At 41.2% G+C, this 22,811-nt stretch overlaps 1 protein-coding gene across 4 annotated transcripts in view; it reads right to left on the bottom strand.

The window, feature by feature from the left end:
- Positions 1 to 21,901, bottom strand: part of LOC133163351 (early estrogen-induced gene 1 protein-like) — a 52,255-nt gene extending 30,354 nt beyond the window's left edge. The window contains exons 1-4 of one of the 4 annotated variants that reach the window (XM_061293151.1): positions 21,734 to 21,898; positions 21,185 to 21,454; positions 9,469 to 9,589; positions 7,630 to 7,659 (exon numbers count right to left, since the gene is read on the bottom strand). In XM_061293151.1, the coding sequence (XP_061149135.1) occupies positions 7,630 to 7,659; positions 9,469 to 9,589; positions 21,185 to 21,330 (297 nt within the window). In that variant the 5' untranslated portion in view covers positions 21,331 to 21,454; positions 21,734 to 21,898. The other 3 variants (XM_061293152.1, XM_061293154.1, XM_061293153.1) reach the window with 3 other exon arrangements.
- Positions 21,902 to 22,811: the final 910 nt, after the last annotated feature.

Below are 22,811 nucleotides of genomic sequence, written 5' to 3'. Positions count from 1 at the left end.
AATTACTGATACTACTGACCACCTTCCAGTGTTTACAGTATATGACAATAATTTCAAATCTGAAATTGGGGTGTATAAACAACAAAGAAGAATTAGGACAGATGAGACAATTGCTACTCTAAAACATGAATTAATGCAGTGCTTCTCAAATAGTGGGGCGCGGTGCTATACCTGGGGGGGCGCGTGTGACCCTGGGGAACAGGCTTTTTTTTGGGCAGTACTAGAATAAAGTGTAATTGCGCATCTACTACAGCAGGGGGCAGTGGCACTCTCATTGTTACTTCTGTCACGTTTGCGACAGTGCAACATTTTACGACTTACAAGACAAGTTAGGATAGTCACGGTGGGGAGGGGGGGCGCGAATAGTTTTCTTCTTGCTAGGGGGGGGGCGTAACAGAAAATAATTGAGAAGCACTGAATTAATGGAACAGAACTGGGATGCAATATATAAAGAAAAATATGTAAATAATGCATACCATAAATTGATGACTATATTCACTTCATTATATAATAAGCAATGTCCAATTAAGGAATATAATAAAAAAACTAAATATAAGAACAGTCCATGGTTGACGAAAGGCTTAAGAAATGCCTGTAAAAAGAAAGATTTACTCTATAGGAACTTCATAAAACAGAAAAGAAGGCAGACTTTGACTTTGAAAATAAAACATCTACCGACTGCAATGGGATTGATATGACATTAGTTAAGCAAATCATTGAGGGGATTTCAAAGCCACTTGTGTGCATCTGTAACTTGTCATTTTTAACTGGTACATTCTCAAGAAAGATGAAAATTGCTAAGGTCATTCCTCTTTATAAAACTGGGAGCAAACACAACTTTACAAACTACAGACCTACATATCTCAATATTGCCACAACTCTCAAAAATATTGGAAAAGCTTTTTAACAGTAGAATGGATGGATTTTTGGAAAAACAAATTATTTGCAGGGAACCAATATGGTTTTAGAGTAAACAGATCAACAGCACAGGCATTAATGGAATCAATCGAGGAAATCACAGATGCAAGAGACAACAAACGACATGCAGTAGGAGTTTTCATTGACCTCAAAAAAGCTTTTGACACAATTAATCATAATATACTATTCAATAAATTAGAAAAATATGGGATGAGGGGATTAGTATTAGACTGGATAAAGGATTATCTGCGAGAACGGCAACAGTATGTAAAGTTGGGTAATCACTGCTCTGGATATTTGGACATAGCTTGTGGTGTTACAAGGGTCAGTTTTAGGCCCTAAATTATTTATTTTGTATATAAATGACATGTGCAAAATCTCTAAATAACTAAAACTCGTCATTGTTCAGGTGATAACATCCAACAAGTGGAGTCAGTGTTGAATGAGGAAATGAAAAAAATAAAATAAAATTTGGTTCGACTGGAACAAATTATCATTAAATGTAAGTAAGACCAAGTTTATGGTATTTGGCAAAGCGAACATAAAGATACGAATAGAAATAGATGGGACTGAATTTGAAAGGGTGCAGGAAAACAAATTTCTTGGGGTTATAATAGATGATCAAAAACGTAAAGTCTAAAATTTCAAGATGCATGGCAGTCATATACAAAGCAAAAGAATTACTGGATTATCATTCACTTCATACACTTTATTGTTCTCTTGTCTTGCCCTATTTGCATTACTGTGCTGAGGTTTGGGGAAATACTTATAAAACTTCACTACAGCCACTTATCATTCTGCAGAAAAGAGCAATAAGGACTATTCATAAAGTCAACTACTTGGAACACACAAATCCACTTTTCATACAATCCAAACTATTAAAATTCACTGACATAGTATTTTATCAAACAGCAATCATCATGTATAGGGCAAAAGCAAAACAACTACCAGAAAATATCCAAAACTTATTTAGGAATCGGGAGGGAGGTTATAAGTTAAGGGGGAATCACAACTTCACAGTCTTAAACATAAGAACAACCTTAAAAAGTTTCTGTATAACTATAACCGGGGTCAAACTATGGAACAATCTAAGTGAGGAACTCAAGCAAAGTCCAAATATCCACCAGTCTAAAAGAATGTACAAAAATATGTTGTTTAGCGGGTACAGAGTAAAAGGAAATGTACTTTCGGCAGTTTGCAAACACATTTGATTAAGGCTCCGTTAGACACATATAATCATATCAATATAATTTCTAGTAGTAGTGTGGTCGCTTAATAAGTGGAAAGGAATGTGCAGGCTACATGAATTTGTTTTCTTCAAAGTATTGTGGAACAGGAGGTCCAGAAAGGGAGGATATCTCAAGGCCGATGGGAACGCGAAAAACAACTCGTCTTTGTGGTCCAGACACCTGTGCTGGGCAGGGGAAAAACCCAAACGAGGAGGAGATGACCATCGACCATCGACCAATCACCACACAATCTTTTGCATGTTTGAATATTCATATTGTGTTTCTTTAAAACTGGGCAACCCGGAAGAATGTGTCGTCTTTTCTGGTCACGAAGGCACACGCGTTTTTGTGTTAAGGACCCAAGACCCAGGCGCCTGTATTAGCTTGCTTTGTCAAGATTAAACAATTGGTAAATTCGGTCTGATTGATCTACTGGTCTTCTCTTTGACAGAACGAACTCGCAAAATTGTTAGGTGCGCCAGTGTGTGGATTAGAACATAGCAATTCTTTTGTTAAGTGTTGATCACAATTTGGAGTCAGATCAATAGCTAAAATCCGTATCCTAACAGTTTCTTGGTGACCCCGACGTGATGTCAAGAGAAGGGTTATTGACAACTCGTGGTCTGTGTCCAAGTCATCGGACAGTTAGTCTGGGACAGCTGTCTCCTGGTCGGCGTACCGTTGGAATAAAGAATAAGCGCACAACGTTGAGCTGGTACGACGTCTCCTAAACCGATGAGGTAAGCAGAATACCTGTTACTATATGTCGAAATTCTGCAAATTGAAAGAGGAAATTTAAGAGGAGACTGTCGTTCAGATCAAATAAGGTGTGCAAGAAGTTACATATACGGTAAATAAGTTTGGAACTTTCGTGTGTATTAAGTTACATATACGGTGAATAAGTTTGGAACTTACGTGTGTAACGTGTACGGTAAAGTCAGGGACTTGCGCGTACTAAGGATAGGTCAGGGACCTAGTGCTTCGTCGTGGCGGACAAGGGTGCGGTGACGATCGCATTCAAATAGCTGGGGTGCTTGTGAGATCCCCGAGGAGAAGTGAGGCCTCCTCAAAAAGTATCCGGTGGTAACAGTTCCTCCTGTGAGAGACCAGACCGCTAAAATATCCAAAATGTGCAACCAAATTGGGGGGAGTGTGTGTGTGATGAGAGGAATGAATGGAGTGAGATTGAGTGGAATGTATGCTGATGTGGAAGCGCAAATCGTGAGCTACATGAGAGATGGATTCGAATCCCTTTGTCTGTGTGTTCTGTGTATGTGCGTAATCTCTGTAAAAGTTTGTGTCAGTCTGTCGTCGTTCGTCTGAGCTCTGTGCGAGCACTTTGTGTATTGGCGTGCGTGCCGTGCGGATGCGTGTGTGTATGCGCGGTTGTGTGCGCGCTCGCTGTGTGTGCGTTATGTGCACATGTGTGGGTGCGGGCGTGTGAGGAGGAAGATGGGATGGATCAGAGAATGTTCAAGAAAGGAGGGGGCCCATTCGGCTCATACCGGCAAGGGTGGGGGCCAGCGGGACGTGCGGGCCTGGCCAGATTGTGACGTCAACATTGATACAATGTATAGGAGAAGTGAGAGAAGAGAGGGGGGCTAACTTGTAAATAGTGAGGAGATAATTGCTCAATTGATGGGGGTTAATAATTATCCCAATTTTAGTCACATGTTTTGAGGGACCACAGCAACAACATTGTATTTGCAGGCCATTAATTTAGTAGGTGATGACAGTGTTTAGATAAGTAGACTGTTTTATCAAAAAATGTGAGTGAAGGAGGAGGTGTGATTTGTAATCTGGCATTTGGGTGCCATTTTTAAGAGTCTGTGTAGGAGCATAGATTGTTTTTCGTTGTTTTTAAAGATATATTTAACAGTTTATTTCGGTGCAGTAAGGCAAAATTAAAAGCAAAATTACATTTTAATTCTGACATATGCCATCATCATTATTTTTTAGGAGGGTCAGTTATGCTTGTGAGAAGATGACTGAGGGAACAAGGTAACAGTAAAAGGGAGTGCTCTATAAATTGTTGGTTCTTTGCCAGAGGTAGTTATTTGGAGGGATGAATTTAAACTGAAAGCAAAATGGAACTGTTTAGTGGAAGAAATATGGGAATGTGGAAATATTGAAGTTACAGCTCAACACAAAGTGTCAAATAGTCTAAGTGAGAGATGTGAGCAAACTAAATGGGGAGTTAAATCATGTTCCAGCATTATGCATATTGGCAAACGATGAGAGGACAGGAAACCAGACAATTAGATATTAACTTTGGATTTAAAATAAAAAAGGGAAATTTTAATTGAGGAGAAAATTTTGCGTAGGGAGGATTCCTTTTACAATTTCATATTGTATGTTTTATGTGTGTGTTGTGGGATGACAGTTTGTCTGTAATGGTGTATGAATGTCAAGTCTGCTTGTGGTGTGGTGTTTGTGTATTGTGAATGGTTGACATGATTCAAAGTTGGGGTGATGTGATCACAGCAGAGGATAACATTCCTCTCAACTGAAAAATATAAAGATACTACGGATTTGAAAAAGCACGATTGATCAGGACTAATTTTAGACTAAATATGGGTTTAGGATTACTCAGGGGCACCATCGACGACAAAACAGTGCGATGGAGAAGGCCCATTTCAGTAATATGGTTAGACAAGACAGAACTAGTATCGAACATTAAGACTTTGGACGATTTGACGTGTGACGACTTTGAGCTCACCCGACGGGGTGACGGACTAGGTGGACAGTGACCAAATGTTTGACACTTGAGCTTGCTTGCGACAAGTGCACGCTCTGCTTTGTTATTCTGTGTGACTTAATTTTTTTTGCAGCAGCAGCAACAGCCACCAGCCAAGGAGCGGATTGCACGCTGCTTGCGTAACTTGTTTTCGTTCTTGCAGGTTGTCGATTGCGTTCGTGGAAAGTTTGTATTGAATTTACAAGAATATGTTAACCCTTGCCCTTTTGGTTTTTATGATGAACTTGTTGATGACATGGTTTTCAGGACATGATCCGCGGGCGCCAGGATTCATTTTATGACTGTTTTTATTCTGATACTTGATGTCTGTTTTTGTACAAATGTCCGCTGTCAGCAGGGCTATAAGCTCACTGACAGGAGTGCGATGATTTTTGTTTGTGTTGCTGAGCGTGTGGTGGACGAGCTAGAGGTTCCGCAGGCCTGGCTACAATGAGTGTGGTGATGAGAGGGGATGCTTAGCAGGTTCCTTTTGATACATAATGACACATTGGGTGAATGTGTCAAAAGGGGGAGTGGTAAAATAGAAATGGGTGAGTATGTGGTAAGATAGAATTGGGTGAGTAGGTTGTAAAATAGAAATGGGTGAGTATGTGGTAAGATAGAATTGGGTGAGTAGGTTGTAAAATACAAATGGGTGAGTAGGTTTCAATTTGTAATTTTGATATCCAAAGTTTTTTTCCAAATCCACTTGTTTTTAAGCTTTAACAGGACATGCCAGAATTCAACTAGCAGTGATGGAAGGAGCAGAGGAAGACCAGTGACAACTGGTTGTGGTGTGGTGACAACAGATTATAGCATCGCTTGCCAAAGGATGCATAGGGTATCTGTGCCCTCGTGTCTTTGATAATGCCTGTAGTGGTTGTCCCCATTGAAACACAGAATCTCAATTGGAACATGGAGTCCCCACTGGCGGGGCTCCTGAAGTGAGCCAAAAGAGACGTTTTGCCCCCATGGTTGAGCGACAACGATCCAACATATATTGACGCCATAGGTGTGCCAGATAAGTATGAACTCGTTAATCAAGTGTCCTCGGGATTCAAAACCATTTTCCTATGGATCACCCCCAATAAAAATGTATCATTTGCAGCGGTCCATGAACAATTGGCATTGATGTCGTTCCAAAATAGAATTGCGTTGGACATGCTATTGGCTAAGGAACATGGTGTGTGCGGAATGTTTGGTGATGCATGTTGTACTTTCATCCCCAACAACACAGCACCAGGGGGCTGACTGACCCAGGCGTTGGAAGGACTAAGGACACTGAATAGAAAGATGAAAGATCATTCAGGTGTACGCACCGATATTTGGTCTTATTGGATGAAAACGTTCGGAAGCTGGAAAGGCCTCATCATGTCTGTGCTCGTTGCTGTGGCTTTACTGCAGTGATGATTTTGTTGTTGTATTCCATGTATTAGGTCACTCACTGTCCGGTTGATCGAGAAAACCGTTGGCCCGTTGTCACCGAACGGCCAATATACCCTGGTGACTCAACATGAGCCACGGGGGGAAGAAAGGACCGACAGCGTGCTGGTCGCTGCTTGCTAGAGTAACGGGTGATGACCTCATAAATGAGGTCATGAGAGGGAATAAAGGGAAATGTACTTTCGGCAGTTTGCAAACACATTTGATTAAGGCTCCGTTAGACACATATAATCATATCAATATAATTTCTAGTAGTAGTGTGGTCGCTTAATAAGTGGAAAGGAATGTGCAGGCTACATGAATTTGTTTTCTTCAAAGTATTGTGGAACAGGAGGTCCAGAAAGGGAGGATATCTCAAGGCCAATGGGAACGCGAAAAACAACTCGTCTTTGTGGTCCAGACACCTGTGCTGGGCAGGGGAAAAACCCAAACGAGGAGGAGATGACCATCGACCATCGACCAATCACCACACAATCTTTTGCATGTTTGAATATTCATATTGTGTTTCTTTAAAACTGGGCAACCCGGAAGAATGTGTCGTCTTTTCTAGTCACGAAGGCACACGAGTTTTTGTGTTAAGGACCCAAGACCCAGGCGCCTGTATTAGCTTGCTTTGTCAAGATTAAACAATTGGTAAATTCGGTCTGATTGATCGCCTGGTCTTCTCTTTGACAGAACGAACTCGCAAAATTGTTAGGTGCGCCAGTGTGTGGATTAGAACACAGCAATTCTTGTGTTAAGTGTTGATCACAATTTGGAGTCAGATCAATAGCTAAAATCCGTATCCTAACAAGAGGCTAAAACTGCCAAAGGGCTACACACAAGTAAAAATGAAACAGAAAAATAAGTGTGAAAGTCTGTCTACTTGTGTTCTGTTGTAGAATTACAGTATATGTTGAATCATTGGTTTAATGGATAAAGTGAGAAAGGGGTAGGAATCTAAAAAGCTATGCTTCCTCCTACTCCTTTTCGAGCATTCTTTATTGATTTATTTCCTTCTGTATTATTAATTAATTAATTAATTAATTTCTGTTTGTTGGTTTATTTTTTGTTTGTTTGTTGTATGGACTTATATGTGACATTTTAGAGTTGTTTTTTTTTCTTTTTTGTTTTGGACGTTCGAAATAAAGATATCAATCAATCAATCAAACAATGTGACATGTTTGTTAGGTGTTGGATTTTATCAGATAAATTTCCCCCCAAAATGTGACTTATACCGGTGCGACTTATGTCTTATGTCTTTTTCTTCTTTATTATACATGACTTTTTTGTACAGTTTTGTAGATCAGGAGTCTACTTTACCTTTGAAAAGGCCTTTCCTCCTTTAAGCTCCTGCAAAGATAAATATAAAATGATCAAAATATAACAAGGGTCCATTAAATACACACAATGGACAACCATGTTATTTTGAGACTTGTTGTCAATGGGATTTAACTTAATCTTATGAATGTCATACTTTCTCAGTGAATTTTAATTGTGAAGGCAATGATATTGAAGATGATGTGGTAACTGTGCTATTTGACAAATACCGTTTTTTCCGTGTATAATGCGCAAAATTTAACTAATTTATTGTCCTAAAATCTGGGGTGCGCATTATACATGGGTACAATTTATTTTTTATTTTTATTTTTTTTTTATTTCTTTTTTTTTTTTAAGAAATCATGGTACAACAAAACCAACAACAGGACTGACTGACTGACAAAGTCGTGGAACAAAAAGACAGGGTGACATTACCAAAGACAGGAACAGAAACCAAACAGACATCATGACAGTAACACATGCAATGATCCGACGGTGAGCGAGGGGCAGACAGGACAAATACAAAACACGTTACATTGATTGAGGTGACACAGGAAGGGAGGGGTGACGCGAACAGAAACTATGGCAACCTAGACACATAGCAAAACTGGGGACGAGACATGACAAATCTCCCTCGAAATAAAACTTGAAATCACCTTTCTTCTTGTTTGTTGTCAATCGTGCATAGCATTCAGCCATCCTGCCCAACACACTTAGTCAGTAAAATTCATAATTGACGACACATCGTTTGATGCGATGGTGCAATCCTTGATGGTGTGTTATTGTCAAATATTGTTTGTTTTTTAATCTCCATTGCGGACCGGACGTCATACTGAGGCAGTATAACTGCGCATGCGCACTATGGGTCAGCTGCGCAGAACGGATGCGCAAGACACGTCAGCTATTTACTAATGAGCGATGAATGTGATAGTTTAATACAATCAGCAAATAACAAAATGTGTATTACAGGTAATATTTTATTTCACAACACTTTGCCTTGTTCCTTTCGTCTCTGCTGTTCATTTCAAACACGCTCCATACGAACGCAATGCTCTCGTATCAGACGCTTGCTCGATCACCTGCTTGTTTGCTGTCACAATGTACCCTACACAAATCCGAAACATTTGTTGCGGCTCAGAGTCACGACGAGGGGCAAGTTTTGGTTTCCAAGGGTGTTTTTATTCCTCTTCAACGTCTCTCCCATACAGAGGCGCCTTTTTCACGTCGGCACTGATCGCGGTGGTGCCTTCACGGGCAGTCGGGGAAATCAAGGCAAAAAAAAAAAATTGCCTCCCTGCGTGTGTGACGATCATTGGGACTTAAAAAAAAAAAAAAAAAAAAAATTAAATTGGGTGCGTATTATACATGGGTACAGGCTTTTTTCCAGCATCAACATGCCATTTTTAGGGTGCGTATTATACATGGGGGTGCATTATACACGGAAAAAAACGGTAGTTTGTGTACACCAGGCCTTAAAAACCAGCAAGTTACACAGACGGTATGTACCTGGCAGACATCAAGTAAAGTCCAAACATTAACTAAACATACGTAATCCAACTAAAAGACAAACCCATAACACATATTTTTTCCTGAGAAGAAAAGTAATGTGCCTATTTGAAAGTTCTGTTTTTTCAGCCATGGTGTTGATTAGAAGGACATAAATTATCCTTGAAATGAAAAAGCCTTGAAAAGTTAAATGCCAGTGAAAAAGAAATTAAACCTCAAAACCTTCATTGTTACCTAAAGTTTCACCCTATAATTGTGAATCACTCACTCTTCACTTAATATCTGGATATATAGTTTAGATTTTAAAAGATGTAAGATGATGAAAAGGTTATTTACCTTGCGTACAGAAACCCTACAGATGCAGGGTTCCAATATGCCTGTGACTGGATTAGCGCTCATTTTACACACAAAGGAGAATTTCTTCCCCCATCGGACACAATTCTGTTGCACCTCCTCCCTGTGGACAGACACACACATGAAACGTGTGACAAAGCACAACACGAATGAACAAAATGACACAGGTCTAAAATGATTTTCGAATGGGCACTGCAGATGTGAATTGCAAAATGGAACATTTACTATATTCTGTGCATCGGGGATGTGCGGTCAGAGGAGGCGAGGGAGGCGCCTGCCATCATGAAAAGGGGAAAAAGCAAATGCAATTGTTTTTAATATAAAGTCATTTTCCTTTTAATTTGAACAGTTTTGTATCATTTTGAACCAAAATCGCTGAATTTTTATAGTTCTGTTAAAATCGAAGACGAGTCGCTCGGAGGAGCCAACTTCCTGCCTTGCCTCCGCTGAGGATTGCGTAATCACACGGCTGCCTATTCTGACAGGCTATGCAGTTAGACCAGACATGGGCTAACTACAGCCCACGTTTAATCCGGTCCGCCAAACCTGAATAAATTGTATTATAAATTTTTTGGGGGGTCATTTTCCCTGCAATTACTATGTTTCCCCAGTAGATGGGGAAGCGCCCGCCCACGCATTTACTCCCGGGAGCTGTGTCAGAAAGCTCGGTGCACACTCACAAGGGCGTGTGCGTACTCAGTAGTACGTAGTAATTTCATCTATCAGTGCCGAATTTCGAGTGTAGGCTGTGACGTCAATATTCTCATAATTCGCGCGCTGAGCTTTCAGAAACAGTTTTACGCTAACGCCACCCGCAAACCTGCCCCTGGAATCATTCCATTAAAATGAGTGGCCCGAAGAAAAGAAAGGTGGACACTGAGTGCCGAATGTTAAAAAAGAGTGGACAATTTGGCTCGACCTACGTGTGTGAGAAGACGTTCAGCCACATGAACGTCAACAAAGCCCGTCACAGATCTAGGTTAACGGACCTACACCTCGGCTCTATCCTAAGAATTACCACAACAAATTTTACTCCAGACTATGATGCACTAGCAAAAAAGGGAAACCAACAATACTATTGATTTCTTTATTACTTTATTTAGATGTATTCTTTCACGGATTCTTCAAGATGATGTATTTCTTTAGATGAACTAAACGGCTTTGAAAAGAGACCTTACGGAGGCAACAAAAAAACGTCAGTGCCTCCCCAGTCATAAACCTCACCGCATGTCACTGCTGTGCATATAATGAGATAATTAAACACCTTTTATTGGATTTGATTCCACCGATTAGTATTACCCACTCTCGTAGTCACAGCACTGCAGTTCAAATGGAAATGAATGGCAAAATAACAAGCAGAATTTATTTTAGGAATTTGGGAGTTAGCAGAGCAAAATGTGGGCTCATGGGAATGTAGCTCTCCCTCCTCAGCCTGCAAACAGATTTTTCAAACTAAACTAATAAATGAGAGCCAGAGGAAGAATCCACCCTAATGCCCAAATTGAAACAATGTTACTAGAAAGAAAGAGGTCATTGGTTAGCAAATGTCACAAAACACACACACTGCTGGAATGGCCTGTTGGCTTTTCCCAGCATCAGAGGCGTAGCCAGGAATTTTTCCAGTAGGGGCGCACGCCCACAGGAAAAAAAATCTAACATCACCCACGCTGTTCGCTGCTCGCTAAAACAACATCCGGGTCGGGGAGGCAAACGGTGAATGGATAACATCGCGCACATAGAATAGCGCAAGCACATTCGCGCAGGACCGAAAGAAAAAAACGGCATGAAAATGAAGAATCGAAAAAGCTCGATTTTTTTTCAACCGGGGCACACGGAGTCCGAACCGGGGCACCGCCCCGGCTTGGCTACGCCTCTGCCCAGCATAGTGGTGAACTCTGGTGTTATCTCTCCCTGTCAAGATCATGTTGGAGGACATATGAACAAATCTCCACATGAGAAACTTCCAGATCTCGACATGAGCTGCACCTTGCAGTAATTACACAACACAGTGCGGACTCTTGAAAGACAGAAACATATCACAGAAGTTTTATGAAGTGTCAAAATGTATGGTTAATCAAACTTATTTATGCTTGATCAAACTGAAAACAATGATTGGTGCATTATTGTTTTAATAATTCATGGTTTATCGTATTGGCTCGAATCTAAGACGTTGTTTTTTGCATTGAAATAAGACTGAAAAAGTGGGGGTCGTCTTACATTTGGGGTCTAGACATTATACCCATTCACAACGCGAGATAGCGCCAGATATTTTTAAAGCGAATGCTAAACTTAACTCCCCAGGCCAAAGCGAACCCCTGTCACAAAGAATAAAAATAAAAATAGCGGTAGCACGAAGAAGAAAAATAGCGGTAAGAAAGAAAAGAGAAGGAAATAAGAGAAAAGATAACAGAAAATGGAGAAACTGTTAGAAAGGTTCCTATGTTGATGTTAAAATGTTGGACTGTTACGTCACCGCGCCTTAAATCTCGCGTGAGTTACCTCAGCTTATCGCGGTTGTTCAAGCTTGCTGATATCGACTGAGTGTATCGCTGTGATCGTGTGCGTCTTTGACACAAAGTGAGTACCATTATTTTCAGACTATAAACCGCACCGGACTATAAACCGCACCAGCTAAAATTCGGGGATATTTTAGTTTTCTTTTCTTGTACAAGCTGCACTATAAGACGCACGTACGCATGAGTTATTTACAAAGAAAGTACACAGAAAGCCTTTTTAAAGTTTTAATAACATACTTTAACATGTCTTTCTAAACGCTGCCTGTGACGCAGCAGTAGTACCGCAGCAACATGGAAGTGTGCACGCGAGTTATTTACAAAGAAAGACGGTACACAGGAAGCTTTTTTTAAAGCTTTAATAACATACCTTAACATTTCTTTCCAAACACTGCCTGCGACGCGGCAGTAATACCGCAGCAAAATGGAGGTAACACAGTACTAATAAGGCTGGATTAAAAAAAACATACCAGTAAAAGTCATTGAGAAGCGGCGGTAACACAGCAGAAACACAGTAGCACAGCACTAACAGGGCTGGTTAAAAAAACATACCAGTAAAAGTAAAAAAAAAAAGACCCGTCTTCATCTTCCTCCTGTGCACTGAAACTATTGAAGTCTTCCTCCTCAGTGTCTGATTGGAATAGCGTAAAATCTCCTTCACCACACACTTTCTCAGTCTCCCTTTCTTCGTTGCTTTCATGCATTTCTTCTTGCATTTTCCTTGATGGTCTGTTCATGCTAATTGTATTCATGCACGAAGCGCTAAATTACATTAAACTAGCGAGCGACACATAGTATAGCTCCAGAGTAGACGTGACTGGGAAATAAAGAAAGAAAAGGGTGACGCAACACAATGTCATCAAAAATGGGCCAAATCGACTGCCTTTGACTTAAAAGCGGTATAATATGCATTTCTTTTGTCCCCCATAATGACGGTTTGTGTATAAAAGCTTCCTTTTAGTAATGTCCGTCTTGATCTCGTTCTGCCTCTTCTTGTGTGAATTATACGGCACTATTTGCCTGGCGGATAGACATGCGATCAACACACCACTTTTCTCCCCAGTGACCGTGTCACATATCCCTCTGCCCAGCAAAGCGGTGCCGCACAACAGCGGTCCACAGCCTTTTTACGAGTGTATAAAAGTGATCAAGTCATCACAAAAATCACGGAAAAAATAATATATAAGTCACAGGGTTCAAAATTTTAGAAAAAGTTGCGCTTTATAGTCCCAAATTTACGGTATATACATTTCAGTGACGTGCGGTGAGGTTCATGACTGAGGAGACACTGACGTGCCCCCCCCGGTAACATTTGTCTGAAACCTAACCGTGTCAAAAAAAAGGTTGGGGAACGCTGCTCTAGAGTGGCTTTTTTTTCTATTTCTATTTTTCTATTTCTATAGTGGCTATTCGCATCGGATCCATAGTGCGCATGCGCAGTGATACTGCCTCAGTATGACGTCCGGTCCGCGATGGAGATTAAAAACCAAACAATATTTGACAATAACACACCATCAAGGATTGCACCATCGCATCAAACGATGTGTCGTCAATTATGAATTTTACTGACTAAGTGTGTTGGGCAGGATGGCTGAATGCGATGCGCAATTGACAACAAACAAGAAGAAAGGTGATTTCAAGTTTTATTTCGAGGGAGATTTGTCATGTCTCGTCCCCAGTTTTGCTATGTGTCTAGGTTGCCATAGTTTCTGTTCGCGTTGCCCCTCCCTTCCTGTGTCACCTCAATCACTGTAACGTGTTTTGTATTTAAGTCCTGTCTGCCCCTCGCTCACTGTCGGATCATTGCATGTGTTACTGTCATGATGTCTGTTTGGTTTCTGTTCCTGTCTTTGGTAATGTCACCCTGTCTTTTTGTTCCACGTCTTAAAGTTTAAAGCCGGATTTGGATACAAAAAGATTTCCCAAGCTTTAAACATCTCAAGGAGCACTGTGCAAGCAATTATATTGAAATGGAAGGAGTATCAGACCACTGCAAATCTACCAAGACCCGGCCGTCCCTCCAAAGTTTCATCTCAAACAAGGAGAAGACTGCAGATCAGATATGCAGCCAAGAGGCCCATGATCACTCTGGATGAACTGCATATATATATACCGTTTCTTTCCATGTATAATGCGCAAAATTTAGCTAATTTATTGTCCTAAAATCTGGGGTGCGCATTATACATGGGTACAAAAAAAAAAACCTCTCAAATCTTTTTTTTCTTTTTTTTTAAATCCGGATATCATACGGAGGCCGCCAGTACAGATGTGCTTTCTTCTCTGCTGTTCACTTCAAACACACTCCATACGAACACAATGCTCTTGTATCAGACGCTTGCTAGATCACCTGCTCGTTTGCTGTCTTCGCTATTGAGTATGCTAGCGCATGCGCAGTGATACTGACCGGCAGAACATCCGGTTGTTCCCAAAGATGATCTTTTTTCTGAAATAATCTTACGTGCACGGACTTAAGTAGGAGTCAAAATCTGGGTGCATATTATACATGGGTACAGGCTTTTTTCCAGCATCAACATGCCATTTTTAGGGTGCGTATTATACATGGGGGCGCATTATACACGAAAAAAAACCCCGGTATATATATATATATATATATATACACACACACACACACACACACACACACACACACACACACACGCACACACACACAGAGTAATTTTCGGACTATAAGTAATAATATTATCAAACCATCTGTGCACTCTAAATCATTAAATCCATCGATCAAATTCCTCGTCCTTTGTCAACAACACCGCGCATGCGCCTTGACGTCAGCCTCGTCGTTATTCCACAGATCTAGTATATAACTATATTGTAGCGTTAACAAAGTACAAGGAAAGACGTGGGTTTGGTAAACGGCTCTTTATTTAACTAAACAAACTTCCAGGCGTGTGGCAGCGTGGACTTCCAGCCACGGAGGTGGAAGAGAGATCCATAGAATAGGACCGGGCGTGCGTAAAAGCCATGACCGAGCCCCATCCACCGTCCCCGGACAGCCACCCGGCCGAGCACCGGCCCCAGACTTCTATCCACGGAGGTGAAAGAGAGCTCCGTAAAGTAGGACCGGGCGTGCGTAAAAGCCATAATAGTTTTTCAAACCTTCTGTGTCACTCCAAATCCTTAAATCCTTCAAACTCTCCGTCCTCCGTGTCACTTAGAAACAAAGTCGCTAATGATGCCGGTAGTACGTGGGGCCCTTCGTCATCTTCGTCATCCCGTGATCAATCTTTGTCCTTTTTGTAAACAACCGCCGCGCCACGCCGCGCCGCTGACGTCACTTGAAATTCAAATTACAGTAATCCCTTGCTACATTGCGGTTTCACTTTTTTTTTTGTTGAAAAAATTCACATATAAGTCGCTCCTCATTATGAGTCGCCCCCCCTCCCTACCCAAAATATGACAAAAAACGCGACTTATAGTCCGAAAATTACGGTAGAAATCTATCTGTTCAAATCTGACTGTCAAAAATCACCCCTAACTCAGATTTGCTGCATGTTGAAGCATGCGATCTTAAATACACAGCTTTTCTTTTAAGTAGTAATCACAGCTCCTATTTACTTCGACTTTTCTCAACGTTTTTTTTGTTGCCTCCTTTGTACACAAGAGCCAATACTATCAATATTTGCAACATAAACACAATCAGAGGGACTTTCCCTGTTTTCTTAGGTCAACGCTGGCTCAAAGTCAAGAAACAAGGAATAGTCTAACAGGTTCTGCAACATTTTTTTTACCACCCATTATTTCACAATCACACCATTGTACGGCAGGTAGCTACAAGCAGTGCTCTTTATCGCAGTGCGGTTACGCATTACAGAGCCGGTGTCATACAACACCCAGGACACGTTTTATTTGAGAACAATTATGAAGGTCAAACAATCAATAGCAAATTTGGTCAAACAACCCCCCCACCCAAAAACAACAACAACTTCTTTTGATAGTCTTTCGACCAGCAGAGACAGCCTTGCTGTACATACTTTCTGATCCTCTGATATTGGCGGGACGCCTATAATGTGCTGTTCATCATCAATGAACAGCTTAATTACTTCCACCAGTATGGTTAGCTCAGTGCTTCTCAAATAGTGGGGCGCGACCCCCCCCCGATACCAAGGGGGGCACGTGTGGCACCAGGTAACATGCTTTTCTATTGGCTGTACTAGATTAAAGGGTAATTAGACACCTGCAGTAGGTGGGAGTGGCAGTATCACTGTGTACAAGGAGTAGTCGCTCTACAACAGGGGTCACCAACACGTTGCCAGGTCGACCGTGAGGACCGCATGAGTCGCCCGCAGGACTGTTCTAAAATTACCGTTTTTTTCCGTGTATAGTGCGCAAAATTTAACTAACCGACAAAGTCGGGGAACAAAAAGACAGGGTGACAGTACCAAAGACAGGAACAGAATGACAGTAACACATGCAATGATCCAACGGTGAGCGAGGGGCAGACAGGACTTAAATACAAAACACGTTACATCGATTGAGGTGACACAGGAAGAGAGGGGCGACGCGAACAGAAACTATGGCAACCTAGACACATAGCAAAACTGGGGACGAGACATGACAAATCTCCCCCGAAATAAAACTCATCTTTCTTCTTGTTTGTTGTCAATCGCGCATCGCATTCAGCCATCCTGCCCAACACACTTAGTCAAAAAAATCCCTAATTGACGACACATCGTTTGATGCGATGGTGCAATCCTTGATGGTGTGTTATTGTCAAATATTGTTTGTTTTTAATCTCCATCGCGGACCGGACGTCATACGGAGGCCGCCATTACAGATGCGCAGAACGTATGCGCAAGACACGTCAGCTATATTAAGAGCGAGATATGTTTTCTTCCTATTAGTTTCAATTCACAGTTTAATTAGCAGTTTCAATCAGCAAATAACAAAATGCGTATTACAGGTAATATTTTATTTCACAACACTTTGCCTTGTTCCTTTCGTCTCTGCTGTTCATTTCAAACACGCTCCATACGACCGCAATGCTCTTGTATCAGACGCTCGCTCGATCACCTGCTACTTTGCTGTCTGTCACAATGTACCCTACACAAATCCGAAACATTTGTTGCGGCTCCGAGTCACGACGAGGGGCAAGTTTTGGTTTCCAAGGGTGTTTTTATTCCTCTTCAACGTCTCTCCCATACAGAGCCGCCTCTTTCCCGTGCGGAGCGCGCTCGTGCGTTTACGGGCAGTCGGAGAAATCAACGCCAACAAAAAAAATTACATCCAGCCTAGTTAAGACCATACCAAAGACTATAAAAATGGGACCCATTGCCTCCCTGCGTGTGTGACGATCATTGGAACTTAAAAAAAAAAAAAAAACTTTTTTAAAATTCATAAAAATTGGGTGCGTATTATACATGGGTACAAGCTTTTTTCCAGCATCAGCATGCCATTCTTAGGGTGCGTACTATACATGGGGGCGCACTATACACGGAAAAAAACGGTAGCTGAAATAGCAGCACTTGTCAGTGAGCTGCATCTACGTATTTATTTTACAGTCATACCTCGGTTTTCGAACGTCCTGGTTCTCGAACAAATCGGAATTCTAACAAAAAAATTCTAGATTTTTTTGCTTCGGTTGTCGAACAAAATTCGGAGGTCGAACCTCGCGAGATGAGTCGGGAGGACCCGAGAAAACCCGACCGCGCGGCCCGGATGCCGACTGACTCCGTTGTTATTGTATTTCCGTTACTTTGAGGATTGTATTAAACCCCTAATCATGCCTCCAAAGACAGCAAATGGGAGCAGTAAAGCCATCCTAAAACACAAAGACGCTCTTAAAGCAATGCGACGCTGAGCGCCTGGCGCCCTGCAGTTGCGCGATTGGACCCAATTAAGCTCCCAGCGCACTGAGGTCCACTTAAATTTTGGAAAGTACATTAGGACTTTAAAAATATTTTCTAAATTGTAGCGACGGCTCTGTCACAACAATGCGACCAGCGCGGTGCAGTTGCGTGTTCGGCGGTGCGCTGCAGTTGCGCGGTCGGACAAAATGAAGCTCCCTGCGCACTTAGGTCAACTTAAATTTTCGAAAGTACATCAGGACTTTTAGCGACGGCTCTGTCACAATAATGCAACCAGCGCGGTGCAGTTGCGCGGTGGGCGACACATTACGGTTGCGCGTTCGGCAGTGCGCTGCAGTTGCGCGATCGGACAAATATGCGCAAATGAATAAATGCTTAAAAAAGGTGGGGGTTTTTTGTCTTGAAACGGATTAAAAAATGTTCCATTATTTGTAATGGGAAAAATAGATTCGGAATTCGACCGATTCGCTTCTCAAACCGCCTTCTGGAACGGGTTGTGGTCAAAAACCAAGGTTTGACTGTATTTTTGCTATTCTTGTTAAAATCACACTTACATGTGAACTGGAAATGACAATAATAACACAGTGAAAGCCAAATTGAGCAAATTGGCTATTTCAGAAGTCTGTGTCAAACTGGTAGCCCTTTGCCTTAATCGGTACCCAGGAAGTAGCTCTCGGTTTAAGAAAGGTTGGTGACCCCTGCTCTACAGTGTAGCGCGCACGGAACATACGCACACACAGCACAGAGCATGCGATAAAAAGTGCAGTGGGACACCATGGAAAAATATTGAACAGGGTTGAAAAGAACAACGGAGAGAGACGGAGATAAGAGAATTGAGAGTCACACGAAAGCTAAGACAAGGAAATATGACGAAGCGTACATAGCGCTCGGCTTCAGTGCGACTACGATAGTAGACGAGGAAAGACCGGTGTGTTAACTGTGCCTTACAATGTTGGAGGCAGACAGTATGAAGCCAAATAAATTAAGGCGGCACTTATGAAGTCATTGCACTCCAATCACACTGATAAGATGCTTGAGGTTTTTCAGCGAAAACGGGCTGAATATTGCCAACAATCATCCCACTTTGTGAATGCTACTTCAGTCAATCAGCAAGTACTGTAAGCATCATACAAATTAGCGTACTAAATTGCTCAGTGCAAGGAAAAAACCACACCATTGCAGAGGAGCTGATACTACCTGCAGCCGTGGATATGGTCTCCGTCATGCTGCCTCATTTTGAGCAAAATTGTTTTATTCATTTTTGTTTTGTAGGTTAAAATGTTTTATATATTGTGCTCCTGAGTTAATGTTGCTGATTACTTTGAATTGAATATTATTTAGTGCTGTTATCTAATTTAATATTATGTATGTTTATTATTATTTTATTGTATTTTTTCCATCATAAAATGGCAGTTGGTCAATAATGTTTATAGTTTAAATAATTATAATTTATTTTTTATTTCAGGCAAAGTGATGCACATTGAATCTGTTCTGTTACAGACTAAGAACGATGTCATTAATAGTTATTCTTTATTGTAAGTTGATCTTTCTTTTTTATTTATATTTTGTTTTCTTTAATGTTAATAACATGGCGTTGGGGGGGCGCGAAATGTTTTCTTCTCCCTGGGCGGGGCATGACAGAAAATTATTGAGAAGCACTGGGTTAGCTTAAGACACTGCAGAAATACATTGACTGAATCCACCAGTATGGTTGGGTTGTTAAGACTGAAACTTTGCGGAAATACATCTATTAAATAGTCAGTAATTCATTTCTAACCATCAAAAAAACGTTCCTATTTTTTTCTCCCCTCCTCCAGTATGATACTGTTTAAGTGTCAAAGTCAAAGTATTTGTGGCCTCTTGCAGAGAGAAATATGTCAGATATGATTGACCAGGCAAATAGTGATGAACTAAGGTACTAGTTGGGTAAACATTACTAAACATTGATCTAATCCGTCTCACACATACTTGAAAAACGTTTTGGAAGGAAAAGCATTGTTTTCAACTTCTCTCTGTCTCTTTTTATTTGTTGTGCAACAGTTCTTGTTGTCATGGGGAACACCTTGGTTTCACTGACGAGTGTCTGAGTGGCTCTCGGTGAGCAATAGTCACTATATATTTTTAAAGTAAAGTCGAGTACCATTCAAATAAATAACGTAAGTTCATCAGGAAGAAAGTCACGTCCGTGTTACAACATGCGAGTTAATACTGTGCCTCACCCCTTTTTTAATAACCGAGATGTTATATAATTTAAGTAGTTAATGTGTCATTATTCAATTTGCTCATTGTGCATTTCATTAACACTCAGCACTTTCTCAAACTTGACTTCAGTACAGACAAAACCAATAAACAATAGACCAGGGGTGTCAAAGTATTTTTTTTTCGCGGGGCGCATCGTAGTCATAGCTTCTTTAGGAGGCCAGTATGACTGTCAATTCAAATAAATGCATGAGCACCTCATATTATACACAGTAAAAGTTACAAAACAAAGTGACAACTCGTTTTCAAATCAGGCGAGTAAAAACTGGTCAAATATTTTTTAAAAAAAGTTATTAATAAAAGTGAAGACAATTTACAATTCTAGTAATGACACACGAATTTGATGCACAATTTGTTTTCGCGGGCCATATAAAATGATGTGGCGGGCCGTATTGGCCCCCGTGCCTTCAGTTTGACACCTGTGCAATAGACAATACTTAAACATAATGGAAATCCAGAAAAGTGCTCTCATGAAGCTTATTGCTGTAAACCCCCGTTGCAGCTTTGCCCAGTGGGCCTTTTTGACATCCCAATTGATACCAACATGCTACAACAGAATGACTCAAAGCTACAGTTAGGGCACAGGTGTCAAACTCAAGGCCCGGGGGCCAGATACGGCCCGCCACATCATTTTATATGGCCCGCGAAGATAAATTGTGCATCAAATTCGTGTCATTATTAGAATTACAAATTGTCTTCACTTTTAATTTTTTTTTTTTTTTTTAATATTTGACCAGTTTTTACTTGTCTGATTTGAAAACGAGTTATTTGTCAGTTTGTTTTGTAGCTTTTACTGTATATAATATGAGGTGCTCATACATTTATTTGTCATAATGGCCCTCCGAAAGAAGCTATGACTACAATGCGGCCCGCCAAAAAAATGAGTTTGACACCCCTGAGTTAGGGCAACTTTACCAGGAAACAAAAAGGTGAACGTAATGTAAAGGTTAACTGAACCACATGCAGAGACATCTGCGACTTTCTCCTTTGTTAATAAATAAAGAAAAAAGCTGCAGGAACACTATAGAACACCACCCTGCTAAGACCAAAGTCAACACTATCCCTGACCTGAGTGCGTACTGTAAAGGTGTGTTTATATACCTGGATGACAAAATGCCAAAGTCCCCACCATCGATCAACCGGATCTTACAGAACAGCACTCCGTTGACAACAGGTACTGCTGTAAGCTCCTCTAATGTAAAATCCACTCGAAACGTGAACTTCTTCTTTTTCATCAAAAAAGACATTGTTCTCTGTGCGCTCTCGTCTTGGCATTTAAAGAAAATCCAGAAAATGAGAGATATTGTGTTCGGCGTCACAGCGGCGCTTCGAATTCCCTTGATTTTGGGTTATGCATCTCGGTTGTCTGACCTGAAATATAAGGATAAATACACTTACTACATACAGCATACTGAGCATCTGAAATTTAAAAGAAGCAAAAACGCACATACTAATTTGTGGTTTTGTTTAGGACAAAACAACTAACAACGCATTTCATTTGGGGCGTTGCACTTGTTAGTTCTTAAACGGACTTGGTTTTGCAGAAGAGGCGTAAAATAAAACGGTTTGGTTGGTTCGGAGTATCTTGAAAACAGCTGCCACGCAAACACACTCACTCGACTCGTTTGAAATATGACGACGAAATCTCACCGTTCTGGCGGGTTGCTGTTCCACACTCGGTGATACTGTTGCAGGTGGGCACCGCTGATGACAACTGCTACTTGGTATTTTGTCACTCCCAACGCTCGACTCGAAACGACCTTTTACCTCCGCAACACTTACCGGCCAGTGAGGTTCTTGAACGTATCACGGGGAGTTTAGGGACTGTCCAGAAAGTCAATGTACCGCTACGCGTGCAAAAGTTGTTCGAGGAGAGGCCCGAATAGCAATCACTGATTTCAATTCCAAACTAACCGCAAAATCATGGCATTAATGCTGCACATGCGTTTTCATTTTCTTGTGTATGGGCAAACGATGTCGATCTCCAGCGATACATAATGTCATTTGAGTACCTATGGGAGAGTTGAAAATGCATGAAAAGAAATGCATGCGCAATGATGATAGGAATTAAAAATATTAATGCAATGACAAATGCAGTTCTAGCCTTCCTGTGTGGTTCTTGCTCCCTGTGTTGTGTGGGGTTCTCTTCCTCCCACATTCCTAAAACATGTGTGGTAAGTTTGTTAAAGCCTCTAAAGCCTTGTTCTTAGGTGAGAACGTGAGTATGAATGGTTGGTTGTATGGCAACCAGTCCAGGGAGAACCTCTTGCCCAAAATCAGCTGGGTTAGGCTCCCGCACAGCATCAACCCTATTTGATATGCAATATACAGGACTGTCTCAGAAAATTAGAACATTGTAATGAAGTTCTTTATTTTCTGTAATGCAATTAAAAAAAATTGGATTCATTACAAATCAACTGAAATATTGCAAAACTTTTATTATTTTAATATTGTTGATTATGTCATACAGCTTAAGAAAACTCAAATATCCTATCTCAAAATATTAGAATATCATGAAAAAGCGCAATTCGATGATTGACTTGGTAGTCATCGGATTTGCGGCTGCGTGTTTTGGACACTCAGGCGAAGAGAGGGGCGGAGCTCTCAACTGATCACTACCTGGTGGTGGGTTGGCTCCGATGGTGGGGTAAGATGCCAGTCTAACCTGGCAGACCCAAACGCTCTGTGAGAGTCTGCTGGGAACGTCTGGCAGAACCCCTTGTCAGGA

This window comes from Syngnathus typhle, linkage group LG12, assembly GCF_033458585.1.
Source record: "Syngnathus typhle isolate RoL2023-S1 ecotype Sweden linkage group LG12, RoL_Styp_1.0, whole genome shotgun sequence".
Lineage (NCBI taxonomy): Eukaryota > Metazoa > Chordata > Actinopteri > Syngnathiformes > Syngnathidae > Syngnathus > Syngnathus typhle.
The sequence above is the reverse complement of the archived record's forward strand: the minus strand, read 5'-3'. Positions and strand labels throughout refer to the sequence as shown.